The sequence below is a fragment of the Barbus barbus genome (assembly GCF_936440315.1).
Source record: "Barbus barbus genome assembly, chromosome: 48".
In the NCBI taxonomy this organism is placed as follows: Eukaryota; Metazoa; Chordata; class Actinopteri; order Cypriniformes; family Cyprinidae; genus Barbus; species Barbus barbus.
The window spans coordinates 11,141,668-11,163,553 of NC_136726.1; the positions used below are offsets into that span (position 1 = coordinate 11,141,668).

Genomic DNA, 21,886 nt, shown 5'->3' on the forward strand with positions numbered 1-21,886 from the left:
GATTTTTGGATTTTATTTGGTTACTTTAGCTTGGTTGTATTTGTAATGTGAATATTTTAAAACTAAATAATAATTTTAATTAAATTATAAGAATTTGGAGTGAAAATGTGCTTAATTGTGAAAGTATATGTCACAATAATAAAAAAAAAGGTCTTAATGATCAAAACAAAATAGCCTGTAAGAAAAAAAAGGAAATATCAGCTACTGTTTTTTGTTTTGTTTGTTTTTTTTTAGATCTGGCAGAAGGAGCCAAACTCATTGAGGAAGTTCCTCCTCTGACTGCCACTGAAAGGAAGTTCACTGTAATCTTATATGAAGTGATTAGTTCAGTAAGGCTTTCCTATTAAGAAGATAGGGAAATACAACAGGCACAAATACATGGGAAGTAAGAAAAAAAATTAGTGGTCTTTGATGCCATCTTCTGGAAGGTTTACTTGATTGCAGCTAACAATAAATAAATAAAAATTTGTTTGTTTCTTACATTTCTGTTTTTAGAGTTAAAAGCTGAGAGTAGTGTGCGTGTGTATGTGTAATATACACACACACACACACACACACCAACAGCTATAGCACTTGGAAGTTTAGATGTTTGTTTAATACAGTGGTTGCCAAAATTATTAGAACACTAGTATTTTCACTAGCTAAAAAAATGGTTATTAAATCAGTTATTATCTTTTGCTGTAGTGAGTCAGTAGGAAATATCGGTTTACATTTCCAAACTTTAATTGTAATAATCCAGTGAGATTTTTGTTTGACAACAGCAGAACAAGCTGAGACAGACTAAATCCAGAAGAACTGTGGCAACGTCTCCAAGATGCTTCAAGAAACCTACCTACAAAGCTACCTGAAAAACTATGCGCAAGTGCACCGAGGGCAAAAGCTGCTTTAAACACAGAGGATGCTCACACCAAATGTTGATTTAATTTAGTTAATAGAAGTTAATTGATAAAGATTTATGACATTATTTTTGACAGCATCCTTATTTTACAGCATTTTACACAAGTGCTTATTTTAACAGACTACTGTAGCTTTGCAGGTAGGTATCTTGAAGCATCTTGGAGACGTTGCCACAGTTCTTCTGGATTTAGTCTGTCTCAGTTTGTTCTGTTTCTTCATGCCATTCCAGACAGACTGGATGATGATCAGATCTCTGTGTGGCGCACTGGCTGTTGTCAGACTCCTTGTGCAAACAAAAATCTTACTGGATTATTACAATTAATGGCTAAATGAATGTAAACTGATATTTCCTACCGACTCACTACAGCAAAAGATAGAAATAACTGACTTAAAACCATTTTTTTTAGCTGGTGATAATACTAGTGTTCTAATAAAATTGGCCACCACTGTATCTCTTAAAGCAGATTAATGCTACAATGAATGACTAAATTTTGTCTCTTATATTGCATTTTGTCTATTATTATTAGTTTTAATCGATAAATTAAAACAGCCCATTTTCCATTAAGTGGCAGTCTTATTCTTCTCATATATATATATATATATATATATATATATATATATAGTGGCACCCAGTGTGGTCTTTTGCTGCTGTAGTCCATCTGCTTCAGGGTTCGACGTGTTGTAAGTTCACAGAGATGGTATTTTGCATACCTTGGTTGTAACGAGTGGTTATTTGAGTTACTGTTGCCTTTCTATCATCTCGAACCAGTCTGCCCATTCTCCTCTGACCTCTGACATCAACAAGGCATTTTCATCCACACAACTGCCGCTCGCTGGATAATTTCTCTTTTTCGGACCATTCTCTGTAAACCCTAGAGATGGTTGTGCGTGAAAATCCCAGTAGATCAGCAGTTTTTGAAATACTCAGACCTGGCACCATATATATATATATATATATATATATATATATATGGGATGGCATGAGGGTGGAAAGGATGAAGTTTTCCCTTTTCCTGCAATGTGTGTGTGTCTTCCGCTGTGCTGCATTTTAATTGTTATCACTGCACTAGATATGTGTTTGACCTGTGCCATTGCATTTTGTTTCGTTTTCTCCCTTTACCCAAACTTCTGTATGTCTGTCAGAAAAAAAAGTACTTCTACTTTTTTAATAGTTGAGTACAATTTAAAGTAGTAATTTTTTACTCAAATATGTTTTTGGCCAGGTACTTGTACTTTTAATTGAATCAAATTTTCACAGAGTATCTTTACTTTCACTTGAGTAAAGTTTTTGAGTACTTTTTACACCTCTGGTAGTAGCATTATTTAGCTCAAGTCAGTTCTGTGTTGGTTCAGTGGATCAATAACAGTGTAAGGTTTATCAATACGTACAATGGGACCAAAAGGTTCCTTTCCTTTCCTTTCCTTTCAATAGGGCCTCAATGGTTAGTGCATTAGGGACCCGATCCAGCAGATGGCGCTCTTTCCCAGGGGCGCTGTCAATCATCTCCCAAAAGCGTCGAAGAAGCGTTCCTCCCGCCGCCGCCGCACAGAGCAACAAACCCAAGCTGGCGTACTACACGCGAGAGCAACGCTCGCTTCCAAAATAACATCCCACTCCAGCCTACACCACATCTGTGCTTTAACACCGCGACGCGTTTGGAGACATTTGGAGCGGATACAGTGGAAGCGTCGCAGGAGGAGCAGCAGAAGTGCCGTTATTCATTGAAACCCCTCGCTGAAGTCAGACACGCTGATGGCGGCGACAGTGGAGGACCTCTATCGTAACTACGGCATCCTCGCCGACGAGAAAGAGGATCTCAGCAAAGTAAACAACGCCTCATATCTCTGTGTTGTCCGTCTGAAAGAGAAGTACTCGTTAGATATTCAGTTTGAGAGGGGTTTTATTCTTTTAAAGGCTCTACGCGGCCTCCTCACACGTACTAGCATATTAGCGCTAATAGCTGACTGGAAATGTTTGGGGGTTTTGAGTGAAAAAGCTAACGGCCATGTGCGAGCTATTAGGGCAGCTGTGCATGCAGAAACGGTTTATTGCGTTTGTGTCTGATGAAGTACGTTAGTTAAATTTGAGGTTTGTTAAAGAAAAATCTATCACGTTTAGCGAAGGCTGCTGTTACGCTGTGTACGTAATGCGTTTGTGAATGTGGGGCTCCGCAGTCCTGCGCACAGAAAAACTGATGAATGATTAACAGCTTAAGATAAGCTTGCATCAGGAACGAGGGAGGAATTTACATAATACAAATATGGGAGCATACAGTCTGATAAAAGGATAAGATGTGTTGTGTAATATCAAACGAAATGCATAATAATATAACGTAATATTTTTTGCTAATATTACATTTGTTTTTATTTGTGCTATTATATTTCATTTAATTTGATTTTACTGTCTGTATAAATAAGTATGCACTACCAGTCAGAAGTTAATGAAGTTTGTTTCTGAAGTCTCTTATTTTCACCAAGACTGCATTATTTGATCAAAAATAAAATAACACTGTAATATTTTTATGTTAAAATTTTGGAGAACTGTTTTCTATTTTAATATATTTTTTAAATCAAACAGGAATTGTGCACACTCAAAAAAGAAAGAAAAAACCTGAATTGTCAGGCGCGTGAACAAAAGAAATTTAATCAACCAAGCTTGTTGTTTTTAAGACACTTTGCACTTTTACATATGGAAAATAAAATATATTTTTGATGGAGCATTTTTGGTCTGATTGTATTTTTCCAGTGTGCAGACAACTTCAGTTTCTTGGTTGAATATATTTTGAAAAGTAATTTGTTCATATGATGGCAAAGCTGAATAAATTACTATTGGTCTGCAATTATTAAAAATGGGTCTTATTATTAGCAATGTTAAACTGTTTTTGCAGTTTATTATTTTTGTGAAAACATTGATAATTCTGCTGAAAATTAAGTTTTGCCATCACAGGAACAAATTACATGTTAAAATATTTTTAAATAAAAAAACACCTATTTTATTGTAATATTTCACAGTATTACAGTTTTTTACTTTTTTTGGTCAAGTAAATGCAGCCTTAGTGAATTTTAGTTATATAGTTTGACAGGTACGATAATCATAATTGTATAATCGTAACTCCATGCATTAAGATGTCATGTTAAAATTATCATAAATATATTATTATTACTATACATATTATTTTTACTATTATTATCATTAATTATTATTCTAAGATGTCACATTTTGATCTTTTTTTTTTATCATTGTTTTTCAGCACAAAGATGCTTATCAGGTCATTCTGGATGGCGTTAAAGGAGGTCCAAAGGAGAAGCGACTGGCTGCACAGTTCATTCCAAAATTTTTCAGCAGTTTTCCAGAACTGGCCGATGCAGCCATCAACGCACAGCTTGATCTGTGTGAGGATGAGGATGTGTCTGTGAGTACATCATCATCATTATCTTCATGTCAGAGATTTGCATGTTGTGGCTGTGAAACCAGAAAACAAATCTTGACATTGTTGTTTCATCTTTCATGATTTCCTGATTATAGATCAGAAGGCAGGCTATCAAAGAACTGCCCCGTTTCGCATCAGGAGAGAATTTACCCAGAGTCGCAGACATCCTCACACAGCTGCTGCAGACAGGTCGGACTCACATCTACTAAGACCCTGGTTTTTAGGCAGTGTTAAGTTCTTGCATTTCTGGATATATTAGTGTATTTAAACAGCATACTGTTTTTCCAGCTGTTTGATCAATGTAATTTCTTATATCTTTTAGATGATTCTGCTGAATTCAATCAAGTCAACACGGCTTTGATCTCCATATTCAAAATCGATGCCAAAGGTATTTGTTCATCATGCACTCAATGCTTTATGGCTAGAATGTGTTTTCTGTTAATTCTACAGATAAAATTACTGATTGTTATTGTGTTGATGGCTAAAAGACCGCCTAGATGAAGTTATTGTCTTTTTTGACCCTGGTGTCTTTCTTTGCAGGAACTTTGGGAGGCTTGTTCAGTCAGATCCTGCAAGGAGAAGATATTGTTCGAGAGAGAGCAATTAAGTTTCTCTCTACTAAGTTGAAAACAATGCCAGATGACACAATGACAAAAGAGGTGGAGGATTACGTCTTCATAGAGACAAAAAAGGTATCATTTATATTTTCCACACATACACTACTACTCAGAAGTTTGGGGTTTGTAATAGTATTTTTGAAAGATGTCTCTTCTGCTTACTAAGACTGCAATTATTTGATCAGTAAAAATAGTAATATTCCATCATATCTTATTAGGGGTCGACCGATATGTGTTTTTCAGGGCCGATTATTACAGACCAAGTAGACCGATAACCGATATATTGAACCGATATACATGTCTGGTGTAAAAATGAAAATGAATGTCAAAATTAAGAATAACAAGGGCTCTGACAAAAACGGCCTTCCCTAGTGTTGGTTGCACTTCTTACTCTTGTCTTCCCCCATGCATCCATCTACAATAAGGGTAATGTATAAAGAGAGAGTTAAAAGTGGGGCCACTGACCGAAAATGACCGATACCGATTATCATAAAAATGCTTAATATCGGTGCCAATAATCGTCCAGGCCGATAATTGGTCGACCCCTATATCTTATGATGCAAAGCTGAATTTTCAGCATCATTACTCCAGTCTTCAGTGTCATATGATCCTTCAGAAATGATTCTAACATGCTGATTTGCTGCTGTATGTTTTTGTGGAAACCGTGATCATTTTTTTAGAAATGTATTTTCTTTCAATTTTGATCAATGAAATATTCTTGAATAGAAGTGTTAATTCATTTCAAACACAAACAAAAATCTTATCGACTAGTTTAAATGTTTAAAATGCATGTGCACATTTTTTGTGTCTTGGAGAAACTGAAAAGTTTAAGGTTAATTACTTTAAAAATGCCATGTGGCATAACCATCAAATAAAAAGTAATAACATACTTTATTTTAAAAAAACAAAAGTAAAATTTTTGTATTTAAGTATTCTACAACATATCATGAATTGAGTCATACCACCTGACCAGGGATGGGTCACGATTATTGAATATTTTTTATATATTGTTTTGACAATAATTCTCCATGTTTTCGGTGCTGAAGTGGTGGTGACACGTTCATGTAACCAGAGGGTGGCGCTGCCAATAACGCACCTAAAAGCTGTCATAGACAACAGAAGAACACCACTTTCTCACGCGTACAGATTTGCGTCAGGATTTAACCTTCAAAACTCAGGCGGCTGATTTCCTTAATCTAGCGCAGGGTTATTCGATTAGTTTACATTTCTTCCCAATCTCTTTTTGGGGGGGCCTATAAAATTAGAAATTAAATTAAAGCATATTCAGCTGTAAAATAAACGCATATAAACAACAATATCATCTATAAATGGTTAACATTAGTGCTATCAATCGAACAACTAATTAATCACAGATTTTTCTGTAATTCCGATTAATTGCATATTAAATTAATATATTTGTTGTCATAATTTCACATTGAACCTTCAAATTGATGTAGAAACAACATAAAGATGGTATATTTTAAATACAGTTCAGTGGCATCTTTTTACTAAATAGCTTACTATTAATGAAGGCCAGTCTCATTGATACTAATAATGTTACTGATATCTCTATTAAATGCATTTTCCCTCAATTTTAGCCATTAATTATAGCCATTCAACATTACAGTATAATTGAAAGCCATTATTTTTAACATTTTAATAGGCTAATAAAAAATTTAATTTAAGTGAACTTAAAACAATCTTTACATAAAGTATAAGTTCTGTATGTATATGTATAAACTATAAAAAGTATATAAGTTAATCTTTATTCAAACAGCAAAAGTTAATCAGCGACTAGAGTGGAGTGATTTCTCCTTTTTCTTTTGTTCTTTGATTTCCATCAATGACAGACTTCACTTTAAGAGCAGTGCTGTTTCTTTAAAACCTGATTCACATGACGCGGATCTGACACGCATTCAGTTTTCTCCCAACTCTTTACAGTCATTTAGGACTTTATAACTTATTTAAGACCGTGTTTATGAGGTAGCTTGCCATAACCGCGCATTTTGAGATAACTGTGTGCGTCTTTGTCTGCTGAAGCGGCTCACCATCATATGCAGACAGTCGAACGCGCAGCCTTTCAAACTATACTCCTTTTGATAATCAACTTCGTCCAGTCTCTGTACTATTTCTCGCCAAAAGATATGGCCAATAAAACAGTCATTATACTCGTTTAAACTCGAGTTTCAGATATCTCATATCCCCCTTATATGAGCATTTGTCAACGCTGCAGTCTATTGATGTTGCGGTCTTCTGTAGATTGTGGTTGTTGAGTGTCTTCCTTTTCTTTCTCGGCTGTGAAACAACAGCCCGCGCCAGTGTTGCCACCTTGTGGACAAACTAATTAGTGCAAAAACTATTCGAGGCGTGTGTGCGACCTGCACGTACCTTTCCCCCGGGTCGGATGAAGATGATTGGCGGGCCGCCAATTGAATAACCCTGATCTATCGCTAGCAGTGGCCCCCCTGTGACAAATTGAACTACACAGTGCGGAGCTTTCAATCGAGATCGGACCATAGAAAAAAGTCCTGTCAGTCAGTCAGAAGTGGTTTGTAGAGTCGGTACGGCTCTGGCCCATTATCTTCCCACCTATGCCGAGACTGAGCAAACAGTGCCGCATTTCAGTCGGATTTGGCCCGAATGTGCTTGCTATTTGGGATGTTCGTGTTAATTTTTGATGTCCTAGCCTTATGAGCAGTTGTTTTATACTAATCGATAGACTATTGTTAATAAGTGCCGTACATTCGATTATATTATGTTAATATGTTTCAGCACGTTACAATCATTATAGTTTGTTAAGAGCCTATTCCCTAATGAATTAAACAGTTTGTTAACATACAGATTGAAAGTGTGAATGGTCTCTCTCTCTCTCTGTTTATGGGTATGTAGTGTACTGTAGCCTGTGCGTGCTAGAGGGTGACACAGGAGTGGATTTTCAAACCTCTCCCGTCCCACTCCCACAAAAAAAAATCTCGTCCCGTCCCAATCCCACAAAAAAAACTGGGGAAAATCCCATCCCGTTCCATTCCTGGAAGAATGACTCCCATTCCCTCCCACTCCCATGTTGTTTTTTGTTTTTGGACAAAATCTGTCAGTTACAGTAAATAAATATAGTACAGATCACAGCGTGCCCACCTTAAATGAATGAATAACCCAAAATGTAGTTTTTTTTTTTTTATTATATTGAACTGAAAGCCAGCTTTGCACAGTGTGCATTGCACACATTAAATTTCATGTAAATCATCCATGCTAACACACACGTTTTCTATTTGAATTTTTTACTTTTTGAAAGTAGATGTTTCACTCTCTATAGATATTTTTTTCAAAGACAGAGTTTCGAAGTTTCTCGCTCAAGTTCACAGAGACCTAAAGCTAGGGATGGGTATCGTTAAGGTTTTAACGGTATTACTACTCTTACCGATACTGCTTATCGATCCGGTACTTTAACGGTATTCTTATCGGTACCTTTTGTTTTACTTTGTTTCTTTGTTCATATTCTTACAGTATCTTATCTTATGTATATAAAACACTAAAAATGCCTGCACTTCATCAATTTGTAAATGCACCAGTGTGCAGGTATTTTTAGTGTTTTATATACATAAGATAAGATACAGTAACAACATGAACAAAGAAACAAAGTAAAACAAACTGACAAATACAATATACTGACACACATCGGATTTTCTCCCAGCTGTTCTCGTCCACTTAAAACATAAAAGTGAAGACTCTCATAACCGGCCATTTTGACACATTGTGTGTGTATTTTTTGCCATATTTTTGTGTGTTATTTCGACGCGCCCGAAGCTCAAAAAAAATACTTAGCTTAATATAACAGCCACAGGCCTAAAGTGTGAGCAGATGTTTGAATAGTTGGTTCTCTCTTCTATCATAATTAAACAGGACTTTCATGTTGCCTGTGCTGAAGCTCCTCTGCGTGAGCGCGATCTGGCTTCTGAATTGCGCATAGCAAAAATGCATCATAGACAAATGTTTTAATATTATTGCACATAAAAACAGAGAGAGAGAGAGAGAGCGCAACAATAAATGTATGTGTGTTTTCTTAATTTCTCCAATACCGACAGAAGTACCGATAACGTCAGAGCTTATCGATACTCCGGTCTTTCATAATTTAGCCCCGAGACCGATTTAATACCGAGTTTCGGTATTAAATATTTCATCCCTACCTAAAGCGCATCCTGTTTGCTTTAAATTGCAACGTTTCATTGTTATTCTCAGTGCACACAAATAAACTTAGTCTTTACAGATTCGAAAGATGTATTGGGCTACTTTTATCTGTATGACCAAAATTACTGAGATTTTAAGAGTAAGTGAGCGCACCGGCGTCTGTCCTGCAGCGTCTGACCTATTCAGCTTCCACTCTCCACACAAACACTTCAATAGCGCACATTTCGCTAGGCTAACATCATATTGAGCGGCCATGTAAAGTTGTCCTGTCCTAATCACGTGTGTGCATGTGGGGAAGGGGTGCGATTTTCGAATAATTGAATAATACCAGGTGATTTTCGAATATTATTTTTGCCTGAAATGCCCATCCCTCCACCTGACATTTTATAACCTGAGCGAACCTTGTCTTGTCAATTGTTTTTATTTATTTATTTTGCTGCATGTTATTTCCACCACGTTTTATTGGTTGCACCACATAATATCAAAAAGCTTTTTGTGGCCGTTAGTCATTCTCACACTTGACCTGTCATTCTGTCTTCCACTTAGGTCCTAGAGGATGTGACGGGGGAGGAGTTTGTGCTTCTGATGCGTATCCTGTCTGGGCTGAAGAGCATGCAGACTGTGAGCGGGCGGCAGCAGCTGGTGGAGCTGGTGGTGGAGCAGGCTTTCCTGGAGCAGGTGCTGAACCCCGCAGATGCAGACAGCGTCGACCGGCTCCTGCAGTGCACGCGCCAGGCCTTACCACTCTTTTCTGTGAGTGAAACCACAGCAACGGTCAGCAATAATATCAGAATATTTCTCCAATAATATTCAGCTGTTGTATTTTTGTCACATTCTGACAAAAGCTTGCATGCCTGAATGAATTGTTCACAAAATGAAGTGCCAATCTTTAATCCTAATGAGAGAAGAAAAATTTTTTTATTTATATAAGCAACATTTCACAGAACAGCATTTTTATTTTTGTCATTTAATTCTGTTTTTATTAATATTTTTTTTGTTTTATTGTTAGTGCTTTCATGTATGTTTTCCATTTTGAAGTTTTTGTCCTGTCTTCCATGAGCATGTTGCACTTGTAATGGTGCATAGCATCACTGTTTTCTCCTCCTCTTCTCCAGAAAAATGTGCATTCTACTCGCTTTGTGACATACTTCTGTGAATCTGTTCTGCCCAACCTCAGTCTGCTCACCAGCCCTATAGCAGAATTGGACATCCAGCTGGAGGTGTGTATCATCCTGGGAGTCATGGAAAAATCATGGTCAAAATAGCTTCTGCATATTAAAGGGATTGTTCACCCAAAAATGAAAATTCTGTCATTAATTACCTTCCAAACCCATAAGTCCTTCATTCATCTTCTGAACACAAATTAAGATATTTTTGATTAAATCCGAGCGCTCTCAGATCATCCATAGACAGCAACACAACTGCAATGTTTCCAGATCCAGAAACGTAGCAAGGACATCGGTAAATTAGTCCATGTGACATCAGGGGTTCAACTGTAATTTTACAAAGCTGTGTGAATACTTTTTGTGACTATTTTACCAATGTCCTTGCTACGCTTCTGGACCTGGAAACATTGCAGTTTGTGTTGCTGTCTATGAAGAGTGTCTGAGAGCTCTCGGATTTAATCAATATCTTAATTTGTGTTCAGAAGATGAACGAAGGTCTTACGGGTTTGGAACGACATCAGGCTGAGTAATAAATGACAGAATTTTCATTTTTGGGTGAACTATCCCTTTAAGCTTGTCTATGAGTCTTTTTCTAACATGAATACTTGTTTGTTGGTTTGGTTTTTTTTGGCCCAGACATTTTTAGAATGCCGGAAAATGAACTATTTTCTACTTTGCAGGTACTTAAGTTATTAGCAGAGATGAGTCCATATTGTGGTGACATGGACAAACTGGAGGTCAATCTCAACATGCTGTTTGAGAAGCTATTGGTAAAGGAATACGTTGAATTCCTGACCTCACACAAGAATTTAGAAAGCTTTCCACTCCAGTCCCTTTGTCGTTAAATATCCTCTCATGCTGTTATTCTGCCTCTCTTTGTCTCCTAATGTCTCCAGGAGTTCATGCCCCTGCCTCCAGAGGAGGAGAACGGAGAGAACGCAGCCAATGAAGAGCCCAAGCTGCAGTTCAGCTACGTGGAGTGTCTGCTCTTCAGCTTCCATCAGCTGGGCAAAAAACTACCTGACTTTCTCATCGACAAAATCAGCGCAGAGAAGCTGAAGGACTTCAAGATCCGGTCAGATCTCATATTAATCATCAAAAGGATGATTGAACGCATTTGAAATTTTGAAACATTTGCGTCATTATTAGGGTCTTTATATGGAAAAATTAAATAGTACCAATACAAATGGAGTTTCATGATTCTCACTACCACAACAATAATAGTAATGATGCTGAAAATTCAGCTTTGCCATCACAGAAATAAATTACTTTTTAAATTATATTAAAATAGAAAGCAGAATATTTTATATTGAAAAACATTTTACAATATTTCTCTTTTTACAGTATTTTTGGTGAGAATAAGAGACTTTTAAAAAGATTGATTGCATTCATTTGTGAAGGGCAGGTGAACAGTGTCCATTCAACTTATTTGTTTTTTCGTTTTGTTTATTTCACAGGTTACAGTACTTTGCAAGGGGGCTCCAAGTATATATTCGACAACTGCGTGTTGCTTTGCAAGGCAAGACTGGAGATGCACTAAAGACAGAGGAGGTATGATTTTATATTTCTTTAGTGATCTTTGCTTTGTAGAGGTAATAGAAATAAAGGTATTTATTTATTTTTTATTTGCAATTCCAAGGTCTTCATTTGTCAGCTTTACCTAATGCGTTTCAAAATCCCTGGAAAAGTATGATGAAAGATGTCGAATGCTTTCTAATTTTGTTTCTTCACAGAATAAAATCAAAGTTGTGGCTTTGAAGATCACCAACAACATTAATGTTTTAATCAAGGTAACATTCCTGAATTCTCTCACTTTTGAAAGTCTTTGCCGTTTTATGTCAAATTTTGATCTCATTTCTTTTCTTCTATCTTCTCCAGGATCTGTTCCATAACCCTCCATCCTATAAAAGCACAGTCACTCTGTCCTGGAAACCAGTGCAGAAGACAGAGGTAGCAGCAATCGGGTACGTGAACAGATCAGCCTAGACATTCAGATCACGTTTCGTCTGCTTATTAACGTTTTTGCCATGATCTCTGTATATCTTCCAGCCAAAAGAGGCAGTCAGGAGAAGACATCGGGGCAACAGCAGCGACAAAGAAGCTTCCCACAAATCTGCCCAGGAGGGACGCCCGACAAATATACAATCCGCCCAGCGGGAAATACAGCGCCAGCATTGGGAACTTCTCTTACGGTGATTATCTTAGCAAAGCCTATTCTGTAGTACTATATGAATTAGTATCTGTGTATATAACTGATCTCATCTGTGCCCTCAGAACAACGAGGAGGCTTCAGGGGCGGCCGAGGACGGGGCTTCGGAGGAAGAGGAAACAGAAGCCGAGGCCGGATTTATTAAGAGGACTGCATATGCTTCTATACCCATGCAACTGCATTACCACAACACAAAAATATCTCTCACATAGTTTCTCCCATCTGGTCCTTCTTGCATCTCCCAGCCCTCCATTCATCCTTTTCTCTCCACATTTTTTCTTTTTATTCTTGGGTGTGTTTTTGAAAATCCGTTCACATCCTCCTGTCACTGGTTATCCCGTTGGTTACAAATGTGTGGGTTGTTTTTCTTTCTGGATCATCTTTGTGGAACAAAAAACTGCCAAGGTGTATTTTCTTTTTAAGAGTTTTTGTATGTGACATGCATCCTTTGTATCTTTTCTTTTTTAACTTTTTAATTTTTTCAGAGTTTTGTTGGATCAAAAATCACAGATTTGTAAGAAGTAAAAATAATATCCTTCTGAATTTTATCAAACTTGTGTGGGTCAAATCTTATGCTGTCTTTCTTATTTCAGGACATAAATATTTAAGTTTGTATGACACCCCTTATGCCCTGATGTTCGTTTGTTAACTTGATTATATTAAGTTAAAAGATAAGTTAAATATTCCACGGAAATTGTCCTTTTAGAGTAGGATTGCCTTGTCTTTTCAAACTACTACAATTTAAGGAACCAATCGTTTTCAAATATTGCTTGCATAGATTTGAGTTCACTTTCGATTTCAAACATTGTGCATGCTTAGTTTGTAGGAGTTATTTAAACGTTTTTGATTGAAGGAAGTCAGACATTTATGCATTACAGCTGTTGGTTTTCAAGATTTTTCACCCACATTAAATCTTTTTGCCTTTTTCAACAGATTCTCATTGGTTGATTTTAATATGAATATTTAGTAAACCTAGGCAATACCAAAGATGCCATGAATTTAGCATTTCACACATTCGCTACCAGCATTCATGTGCTTAAAACTGAAACTAGTTCATATAGAAGAATCTCACCACTAGATGGCCATGTAAGTCCACAGTCTGGAACCAAGAAAGCAGATTCACATTCAAAACATGACTAGGAACTTCTAATTGTTAAATGTTATTTGAATCTACTTTTTCTCTAATAATCTAATTTGTAATAAAAAAATGCAAGTGTTGTGCATTTAGCCATTATTGTTCATATCTCTTTTTTAACCCTAAAATACATAGGCTTTATACATGCATCACAAACGAGATGCAATTAGACCGTTATGTCAAAACATTTTAATTATTTTGTGTGTGAGAGATTTTGCCTTCATTGTATCCCTTTAAATATGGTAAAATCCGAAATGTCTTAACCTAAAAATGCGAAACTTTTGTGTTGAGGGTTAAATTTAGGGGTAGAGTAAGAGAATAAAAATATTAACCTAACTTAATCACATAAAGATAATGAGAGAAATCAGTTTCGACAATAAAAATGATTAACGCATGCCTAATTATGGCTACGTCAGATGAAATAACCGCCTCGTGAGGTTTATAGCAAAAGAAACATTACACAGACGGATTTCAGGGTTAAATCTATCGAGTCCCCCCCCCACGCACTTCAACAGGTGTGTTCACTGAGCGCTAGGTGGCGCTCTCACACCGGCGCCGGTTGCTCGTGACTAGGTATTTCCCAAATCAGTCACTGTACCTCCTCAGCTCCACACGCGCTCTCCGAAAGAGACAAAGTGACTGAATAAGAGACCTTCTCTTTGTGATTCTGATCGTGTTAAAAAGACGCGCTTTGTTTTTGGCGTTTAACAAGACCGGGAGGATTAAAGAGCGGCACGACAACAGACGGGACGCAACAGTAGGCGTCTGATAGTGATCGGCTATTTCTGTAAGACGTGATTAATCGATGGACCAATCAAGAGGAACAACAAGCGTACGATATCAAACACTATGGTACTGCAGTGAGCAGGTGGGGCAGTGGAAAACCACCACAACAAGTCGACTAATTAACGACTGTGCCTTTTAAATACAGCCCAGATCCTTAACTAGCAGGTTTCACAAGACTCTCTGTTTGATTAAGGAATAAAATACCGGAACCAAATCATTTTCATGACAAACTGTTCCGGTATCCGTTTATGAACGTGCATGTTTTTTTCTCCCGCCGATGCGAAGCTGTTATATTAATACTAGACACTGTTACAAGCATTGCTATTAACCACAACACCAATACTCATTGTAACATACTGAGTAGTCAGATCCCTGAAGGAATAACACAGCGCGAGCAGTGTAGTGCGATTTTCTAAAGATTCAAATTAGTCGGTTCTTCATTAGGAAGTCAGTGTAGACGGATTTCCAGCTAAATGACTCATGTGAACCGATTATTTTAAGTGAATTAAAAGCACTCAGCTCGACCAGTGTAGTCCGATTCCCGAATTAAAGACTCTTACGAATCGATTCATTTTAGTTTTTTATAAGCATAGAGCATGATCAGTGTAGTTTGATTCCTGAGCAAATGACTCTTATGAACCGATTCTTTTTAGAGAATTAAAAGCATAAAGCGTGACCAGCGTAGTCCAATTCCTGAGCAAATATAATTTAATAGTTTACCAAAAAGAACGATTCTTTTTAATAAATTAAAAGCATTCAGCATGTGTTGTCCCATACCCGAGTGAATGAGTTTCATAAACTGAATCTTTTATTAGTGAATCAAAAGCATTCAGCATGACCAGTGTAGTCCAATTCCCAAACAAATGACTCTAATACGGTTCTTTTTAGGGAACACTTAATGAATCAGTCAGAGCAGTTACTGAATAAACAGTAAGAGCTGTTACTGTTTTTATGGCATAGTAACAGACTGGTTGTTCATATAGTTAAACAAAAAACATTTAGAGTATTGCATATAAATAAATATGTTTTATTTGCTTACATTTTTAATTTAACGCATGATTAGAACCAATTACTGTTTGTTTTTTATTTACTGGTTATACAGTTTTTTTTTATTTATGCCACCTCTTAAAAATCTGTACAACTGCAGCTTTTTCAAGAACTGCACTGAATTTATTTCTGATTTGTTATAGTTGTACTGATGAAATCTGACATGATCTCATCATTTGGCAACAGCCTGACCAAAGTGAGTAAACACGGTAAGAATAGCATTTCTTATGTCAAGATGTTCCTCCTTCAATGTAGAACCAATAATGGAACAGTTAACGAATCGCTCATGAATCGGAACGTAACCAAAACCGTTCAGTTCCCAATAAAGCACACATGATGCATTTAACTAAATGGCATTAATTTGAACACATTCATTTGTTCGCAGCGTTGTTCTGCAGCAGAAGTCGAATCGTCGCACCTTGCACAGACACGCGACAGAAGTATGGCTGAAGAACTGCAAGAAAAGAACACTATCTTCTTTTTCATGAAAGACTACCATCCGCCCCCTCATGTACAATGCCTGGAATAGTAACAGCACTGCCAGGCTTACTAAATATAGCAACCAGTGAGTGTTAACATGTCAACTAAGAACCCAAAAGAAGTGGTTTCCACACGTGTAGCTGTTGTGGCTACACACAATGCTATAAATAGACTAATAGCCCATGCAACATGTCTTCAATAACTTATAACCCTCCATCAAACTGATGCACATCAGTGTCGCTTAACCCTGCACATGTCAGCTGTTTAAGTTATGTTAACCGTAAATACATTTTAATACCTTTCTCTCTTTCGCGCAGGCTTGTTATGTAATAGGCTATGTATGTGAATGGAGACAAGGGGCTGGATGAAACGTGAAGGATCATGCGACGTGGGCAAAGCAGCAGCAGCTGAGAGATGCAAACAAGGCAGGACCCTTCGGCTTTTCGCTCGCATAAGTTAGTTATTTGCTATTTGGTGCATCCGGGAAGTTTCGGTCCCAACTAACTTTTGAATGAAAGAATAAATAAATTAGCAGAAGGGGGTAATTAATGAATAAATGGCAGAAAATTTTATGGATATGGTGAGGATGTGCACATGAAAACCGGTCTGACTTTCTTAACGTTACGCAGGAGGAACATCATGTGACAGCTTGCCCGTTCATAAATATTCACTGTCTCTATTCATGCAGACTCTTCTCTTGAGGTAGTCATTGTGCCTCGGCTCTGAACCATGTGATTCTGATGGGAGGGGGAGATTCTATAAATAGCTCTATAGCTCGGCTTCCATTGACATCATTTAGGCAGGAGAGATGGAAAAATAAACAGAGAGAAAGGGCTATAAGGGCGGAGATTCTTAATCTGAGCTTGAAATTCAAACAAACCCTCATCAATTTTGATTCCCCTCTCAACTCTCCAATAGAAACCACCGGGGCAGTGTCCGTTTCCTAGAACATCTACGTCTCTCCCCATGGTGGAACAAAACTGAGATAGGGAGGGAGGGATTGGGGGGGGGAGGATCAAACAAAGGAAAAAGAAACGTGTGACGGAAAGCCAAAGCAAATATTTTGGATTATGTTATTAATGGGAATTGAAGGAAGATTATGGGCAAGACTGCCTATGTGTCAGTGTCTGTCAACAATAAAGATCGATGACATGCAGCCATCCCAGCAAATAAAATTCTGGACTCTGTAAATACTGAATCGTTCATGTCTGGTCTGATACTGATGGACGAAGAACACATTTATCATCTGAGCAATGCAAAACTTGATGCTTGACAAATGTTAGGATTGATCCGTAAATATGATTCATTCAATACAATTATTGGCATTATGTGTAACGCACTGAGAGAAACCAGAATGTTTCTTGGCTAGCACATGTAAGGGGTCCAAGAAACCCATTTTGACCCCCAAATCATACATATGAGGTGAATGCTTTGTTTGGTCTATAAGCTATAAGACTCAAGACTTATAATACTACCACTTGTGGCGCTTTCCAAAGCGCTCAAATCACTATTCAGATAGTGTGCATCAGTCTTGAAATAGATTTTTTTTTTCTTGTGGCGTTTATATATATATATATATATATATATAAAATTATATTACATTTTATTATATATTATGCATTATATATTTTATTACATCATATTAATAATATTAGTATTATATCATTATCATTTACCATTATTGCAGTCTTTAACTTTTTATTTAATACATATATATATATATATATATATATATATATATATAGAGAGAGAGAGAGAGATAAATTCATAATTAAATGCATAAATATTTGTTCATTCATGCATACATTCATTTATTTATTTATTTACTCCACATTTCATTTTCAGGGTTATGGTTGTCGGGACGTGCATAAAATGAATGAATGAATAAATAAATATTTATGCATTCATTTATGTATTTAATTATGTATTTAACAATTCTTCCATATATTTCAACAATTATTTAATTATTTCATTTTGAGTAATTTGGCCCTCCATACCATATATATTTTATAATATATAATTCTATAATATTATATTAATATATCTTTGTTGTAATATATTATATTAGAATACTAGAATATATTATTTTTCAATATTAAATTATATATTATACATTATATTTTATTATATCATTAATAATATTAACGGTTTTTATTTTATTTAAAATATATTTATATATATATAATATTTAATTTTTCATTATTTCTTTTAAATTTCCTCTTTATTTAAAAATTATATAATTGAATTATATATTAGATGTTATATATTAATTTTAGCATAAATTATAATTATGTAATACGTTATATATTAAATAATCATATTTTTAAAACGTATGAATTTTTGCTCATTTTACAGGTTTGTGATTTTCACTTTATACCAGCAACTCTTGGAAACAGACTCGAGACTGCTGTCCCTGTCAAATTTGAGGTAAGGTGGGTTAAATGAGGAGAAGCTCTGAGCGAGCTCAAGCCCACCGAAATCGAGGTATTTTTAGATTTAGCGGAGGGTGCAAACGTCCAGCTTCATTGTCAGATCAAAGCCGCCACTTATGGCACTCCTGGCAGAACACTGATGTATTTTAAGGGAAACATGATGACAAATGTTATATTTACGCCCTTGATCTAAATATTTACCTATTTCCAGTTCCCCCCACACAACTCGTCACCGCCCGCTCATTCACGATCCTCCAGTTTTAGCAGCAGGAGTCCGACAAACACTCCGGAGCATCCCGAGTGTCGCGAAGGTAGGATTATCCCTGCACACCGCAGTACATCGTGTTTTTATGAATAGGATATTCTGTTCATTCTTACACTTGTAGCTAACCTGTCAGAGCGATGAAATGGTGTCTCCATGTTTTTAATATAGTATAAACAGCCTTTGCGTGTATGAAGCGTATTTAAAGTTGGTGCCTGTCGGGAAAACGCTGCGTAAAGCTTGATGCGATAGTCGAGTCCATATTTCAGCACCATGGACAGCGACACTCCAATCGCCCAAAAACATCAACTCTGCGTGACTTTTGCCATGTTTTTGATAATCACTATAAGTAATGTAATGCATAAAGAAGCAAAAAGTAAAATACTGTTTAAAAGTAGATTTTCAAATCAGTTTTAAGTGAACAGCCACTAGTTTTAGCAGCGCTCGAATGGCGTTTGGCGACACCATGCGGCAAGACGCTTAACCCCCCCCCCCCCCCCCCCCCCCCCCCCGTATGTTTCTACCGCACTGGTCAAATTAGTGTACTTTGTGTTCTGCGCGTTCTCTTTTAGTGTTATGTTTTGCAATTCGACAGCTTTGGAGGCCGCAGACTTTCTGTGACTATTGCACGGTCGTTTATAACATCGCATCGACTTTAAACTGAAAATTAGACACATCTCTTCATATAATCTAGGCATCCCCAACTTTTCTCCCTTAATGGTCTCCCTAAACAAAACCCCAACATGTGCAAAGCAACTACCAGGCTTAAAGAGCATAATATAGGCTAGTGGTGCGCGTCTGCCACGGAATCCATTGCCAAATGAGTTTTTCACGATGCCTGGCGACTGCAAGGAGTGGTTTCGCTCTGGGAAACCGGGGCTGTGGTCACTTGCAGCGCGGACATTGTCCGTCTTTCACCTATTTAGCCCGAGCCATTTTAATTAACGCGAGGCTGTCTGCGAGCACAACAGGGACGGTTGTAATCAGCAGCCATAGACTGTGAAGTGGGAGAACCTAAACGTGACGTCAATGCCTAGTAACTGACGCAGCCCTCAAAAAAGAGAGATTCTGCAAGCGTTAATTATCATCGTTTGTGTACTGCTCTAAAGACTAAACATATTCCGCTCGCAGTGCAACTGATTGTTGTGTTGTTTACGCGCGCGGGTCCGTCTGTGTCGTTGAGTGTGTGAGTGCGTGCGTGCGTGTGTGTTTTCTTTATGAGCAGCGAATCCGTCCCGAGTTTCCAAGCGAAAGTTGCATGGAGACACGCCGCGTAAGACGCGTATAATAAAGAGGATGGTGAGCAACATAAAGGAACCAGGAGAGCGGGAACAACTTGTGCTGAGAAAGCGAACGTTTAAGAAATATTTAGCCCATTAGAGAGAGGGGCACTGAAGCAGTTCGTTTGGGGAAAGAAAAAAAAAATTACTGCAGCGATGCATCGGAAGCGAGTCGGAGCCTTTGCATGGAGTTGGAGAGGCAAAATTAATGTACATTACATGCACTCCACGTAACGCTCCTGAGCGATGTCTTTGTGAGTGTTTTTTTTTCTTACTGCGCGCTAAAAATAGCATCAGTGTTTGATCGTGGTCCAGAAATAGGCAGAGGGTATCACTTGTATAAAAAGGGACTGCGATTCTGAGAAAACTTGGAAGTGTTGCTGAGGATAGATATGAAGGGCAGTATTTGATTTTCGTCTTGCTTGTTGTTTTTGGTCACGTATGATTGTTTTATACTCATGTCTGTGTTTTCCCAGCTTTCAGCCAGGGCTTCCTGCACTGGTAAGTACACATTCGCGACTATTTCTTTGGTTCGTTGACATGTTTATTTGATTTCTTGCATGCATTAAGTGACGTGCCATTCCCTCCACCGAACACCATCCATTTGTTTCACGCATACTGTGTGCACTTCTCAAACAGGTGCTTTGTTGTTTTCACCCACTTGTTAAAAATGAAATAAACCACCCTCTCTTCAGACCAGGAATCTTGCGAATGGTAAATAAGTGAAATCCAAATCCAAACTCCTTTGTCTGACGGCGCTGTTGAGTCGTTTTTTACCTCTTCGCCACAGCTGAAAGTGTGAATGGAAAGCGATAACACTAGAAGAGTGAGGGGACATATCTCTCAAAATATGTGAAGAGGAAAATAAGCTAATAAATATAGGTGGAAGACGCCGCGCCATAAGGAAAATCACCAGCAACAGTCGACGAGGGAAGCCCTGGTGTGGCGTCAAGGGGTTCCGTGCATCCAAAATCGCCCTTAAATGGTCAGCCCTGTTTTGGCTATCACCCGTGAAAGGGATGCCACTGGGCACACGTTCTCAAAATGCAGCTTAAGTGTTTTTTGTTTTTTGGGGGGGTTGTTCAATGTTCCCGCGTGCGTTGTTTGAACACTTCCATCAGATGTGCTCGAGACTGTGTAGCTATAGGCGGATTCACATGGATTACTCTTCCGCCCACGTCATTTTCATTATACAGTACTGCAATCGACTGTTTTCTATTGCTGTGGACTATAATACTGGTCTTGTGCCAAAACGAACGCGTTTGTGCAATTGCGCAAAACAATCACGATCGTTTTAATTAAAGCATCTCTTAATAAATGTCTAATTTCAATCCTGCAGCGTGCATAAGTGCCTTAAGCGTTCGCAGACAGCAGATTTCGAAATGTCTCAGAGGCTTTAAATGGTCTTGTGCATGTATTCAAAAGCAAAATTTATATGCGAGGTCGCGTAAATACTTAAAACCGTACATGCCAGAGTAGTGAGTCCAGGAATGACCGCGGATCTTTGCAGAAAAAAAAAACTCATTACCTTGACCTTTTCAAAGACACTGTGGCTCTCTATACACCTATCCCAGACATAGCAAGATCTTCTTAAGTCAAAGCTGGCGTTGTAAATTTAGTGGAAACACGGTTTTAGCCGAGTCGTGACTGCTATAGTGAGTAATATGTGCGCGTTGGCTGCGTCAGGAGATGCAGTCGCTGTGCGGTGCAGACAGAAGGGGGAGAATCGTGACTGACTGGAGACGTCCGCAAATGATGCGACCACCAAATAAAATCCTTATAATGGCATCTGGGCTTGTTTTTTTTTTCTTTTCTTTTTACACCTGTTACATCTCAAGCCATATCTCTTTTGCCTAGCCACCTCAACCTCCCCTTGCACCACGAAGGCGCAAGAAGAATATCAGTGATTAAGGGGAAGGGAGGGGGGGGGGGGGATCTTGATTTGGGATGAATTTAGAC

General features: G+C 37.7%; 1 protein-coding gene across 2 annotated transcripts; it reads left to right on the plus strand.

Annotated features, from left to right (window-relative positions):
- Window positions 1-2,412: 2,412 nt before the first annotated feature.
- Window positions 2,413-13,837, plus strand: LOC306866988 (apoptosis inhibitor 5-B-like). Of its 2 annotated transcripts, none has more exons than XM_079412457.1 (14): window positions 2,413-2,722; window positions 4,149-4,310; window positions 4,424-4,517; window positions 4,651-4,716; window positions 4,869-5,020; window positions 9,677-9,883; window positions 10,246-10,350; window positions 10,977-11,066; window positions 11,193-11,371; window positions 11,754-11,847; window positions 12,030-12,086; window positions 12,175-12,260; window positions 12,346-12,488; window positions 12,571-13,837. In XM_079412457.1, the coding sequence occupies exons 1-14, from the start codon at window positions 2,651-2,653 to the stop codon at window positions 12,648-12,650; spliced, it is 1,587 nt and encodes a 528-aa protein (XP_079268583.1). In that variant the 5' UTR covers window positions 2,413-2,650; the 3' UTR covers window positions 12,651-13,837. The 2 variants fall into 2 exon arrangements, with proteins under 2 accessions (XP_079268583.1, XP_079268582.1); XM_079412456.1 differs by having other exon boundaries at window positions 2,427-2,722; window positions 9,677-9,904.
- The last annotated feature ends 8,049 nt before the right edge of the window (window positions 13,838-21,886 follow it).

Bases quoted from the DNA above. Each gene is read 5' to 3' on its own strand.
- LOC306866988 (XM_079412456.1), top strand. From the start codon at position 2,651: ATGGCGGCGACAGTGGAGGACCTCTATCGTAACTACGGCATCCTCGCC. The intron at 10,351-10,976 runs GTGTGTATCATC...TCTACTTTGCAG, and splicing joins AATTGGACATCCAGCTGGAG to GTACTTAAGTTATTAGCAGA. The intron at 11,848-12,029 runs GTATGATTTTAT...GTTTCTTCACAG, and splicing joins ATGCACTAAAGACAGAGGAG to AATAAAATCAAAGTTGTGGC.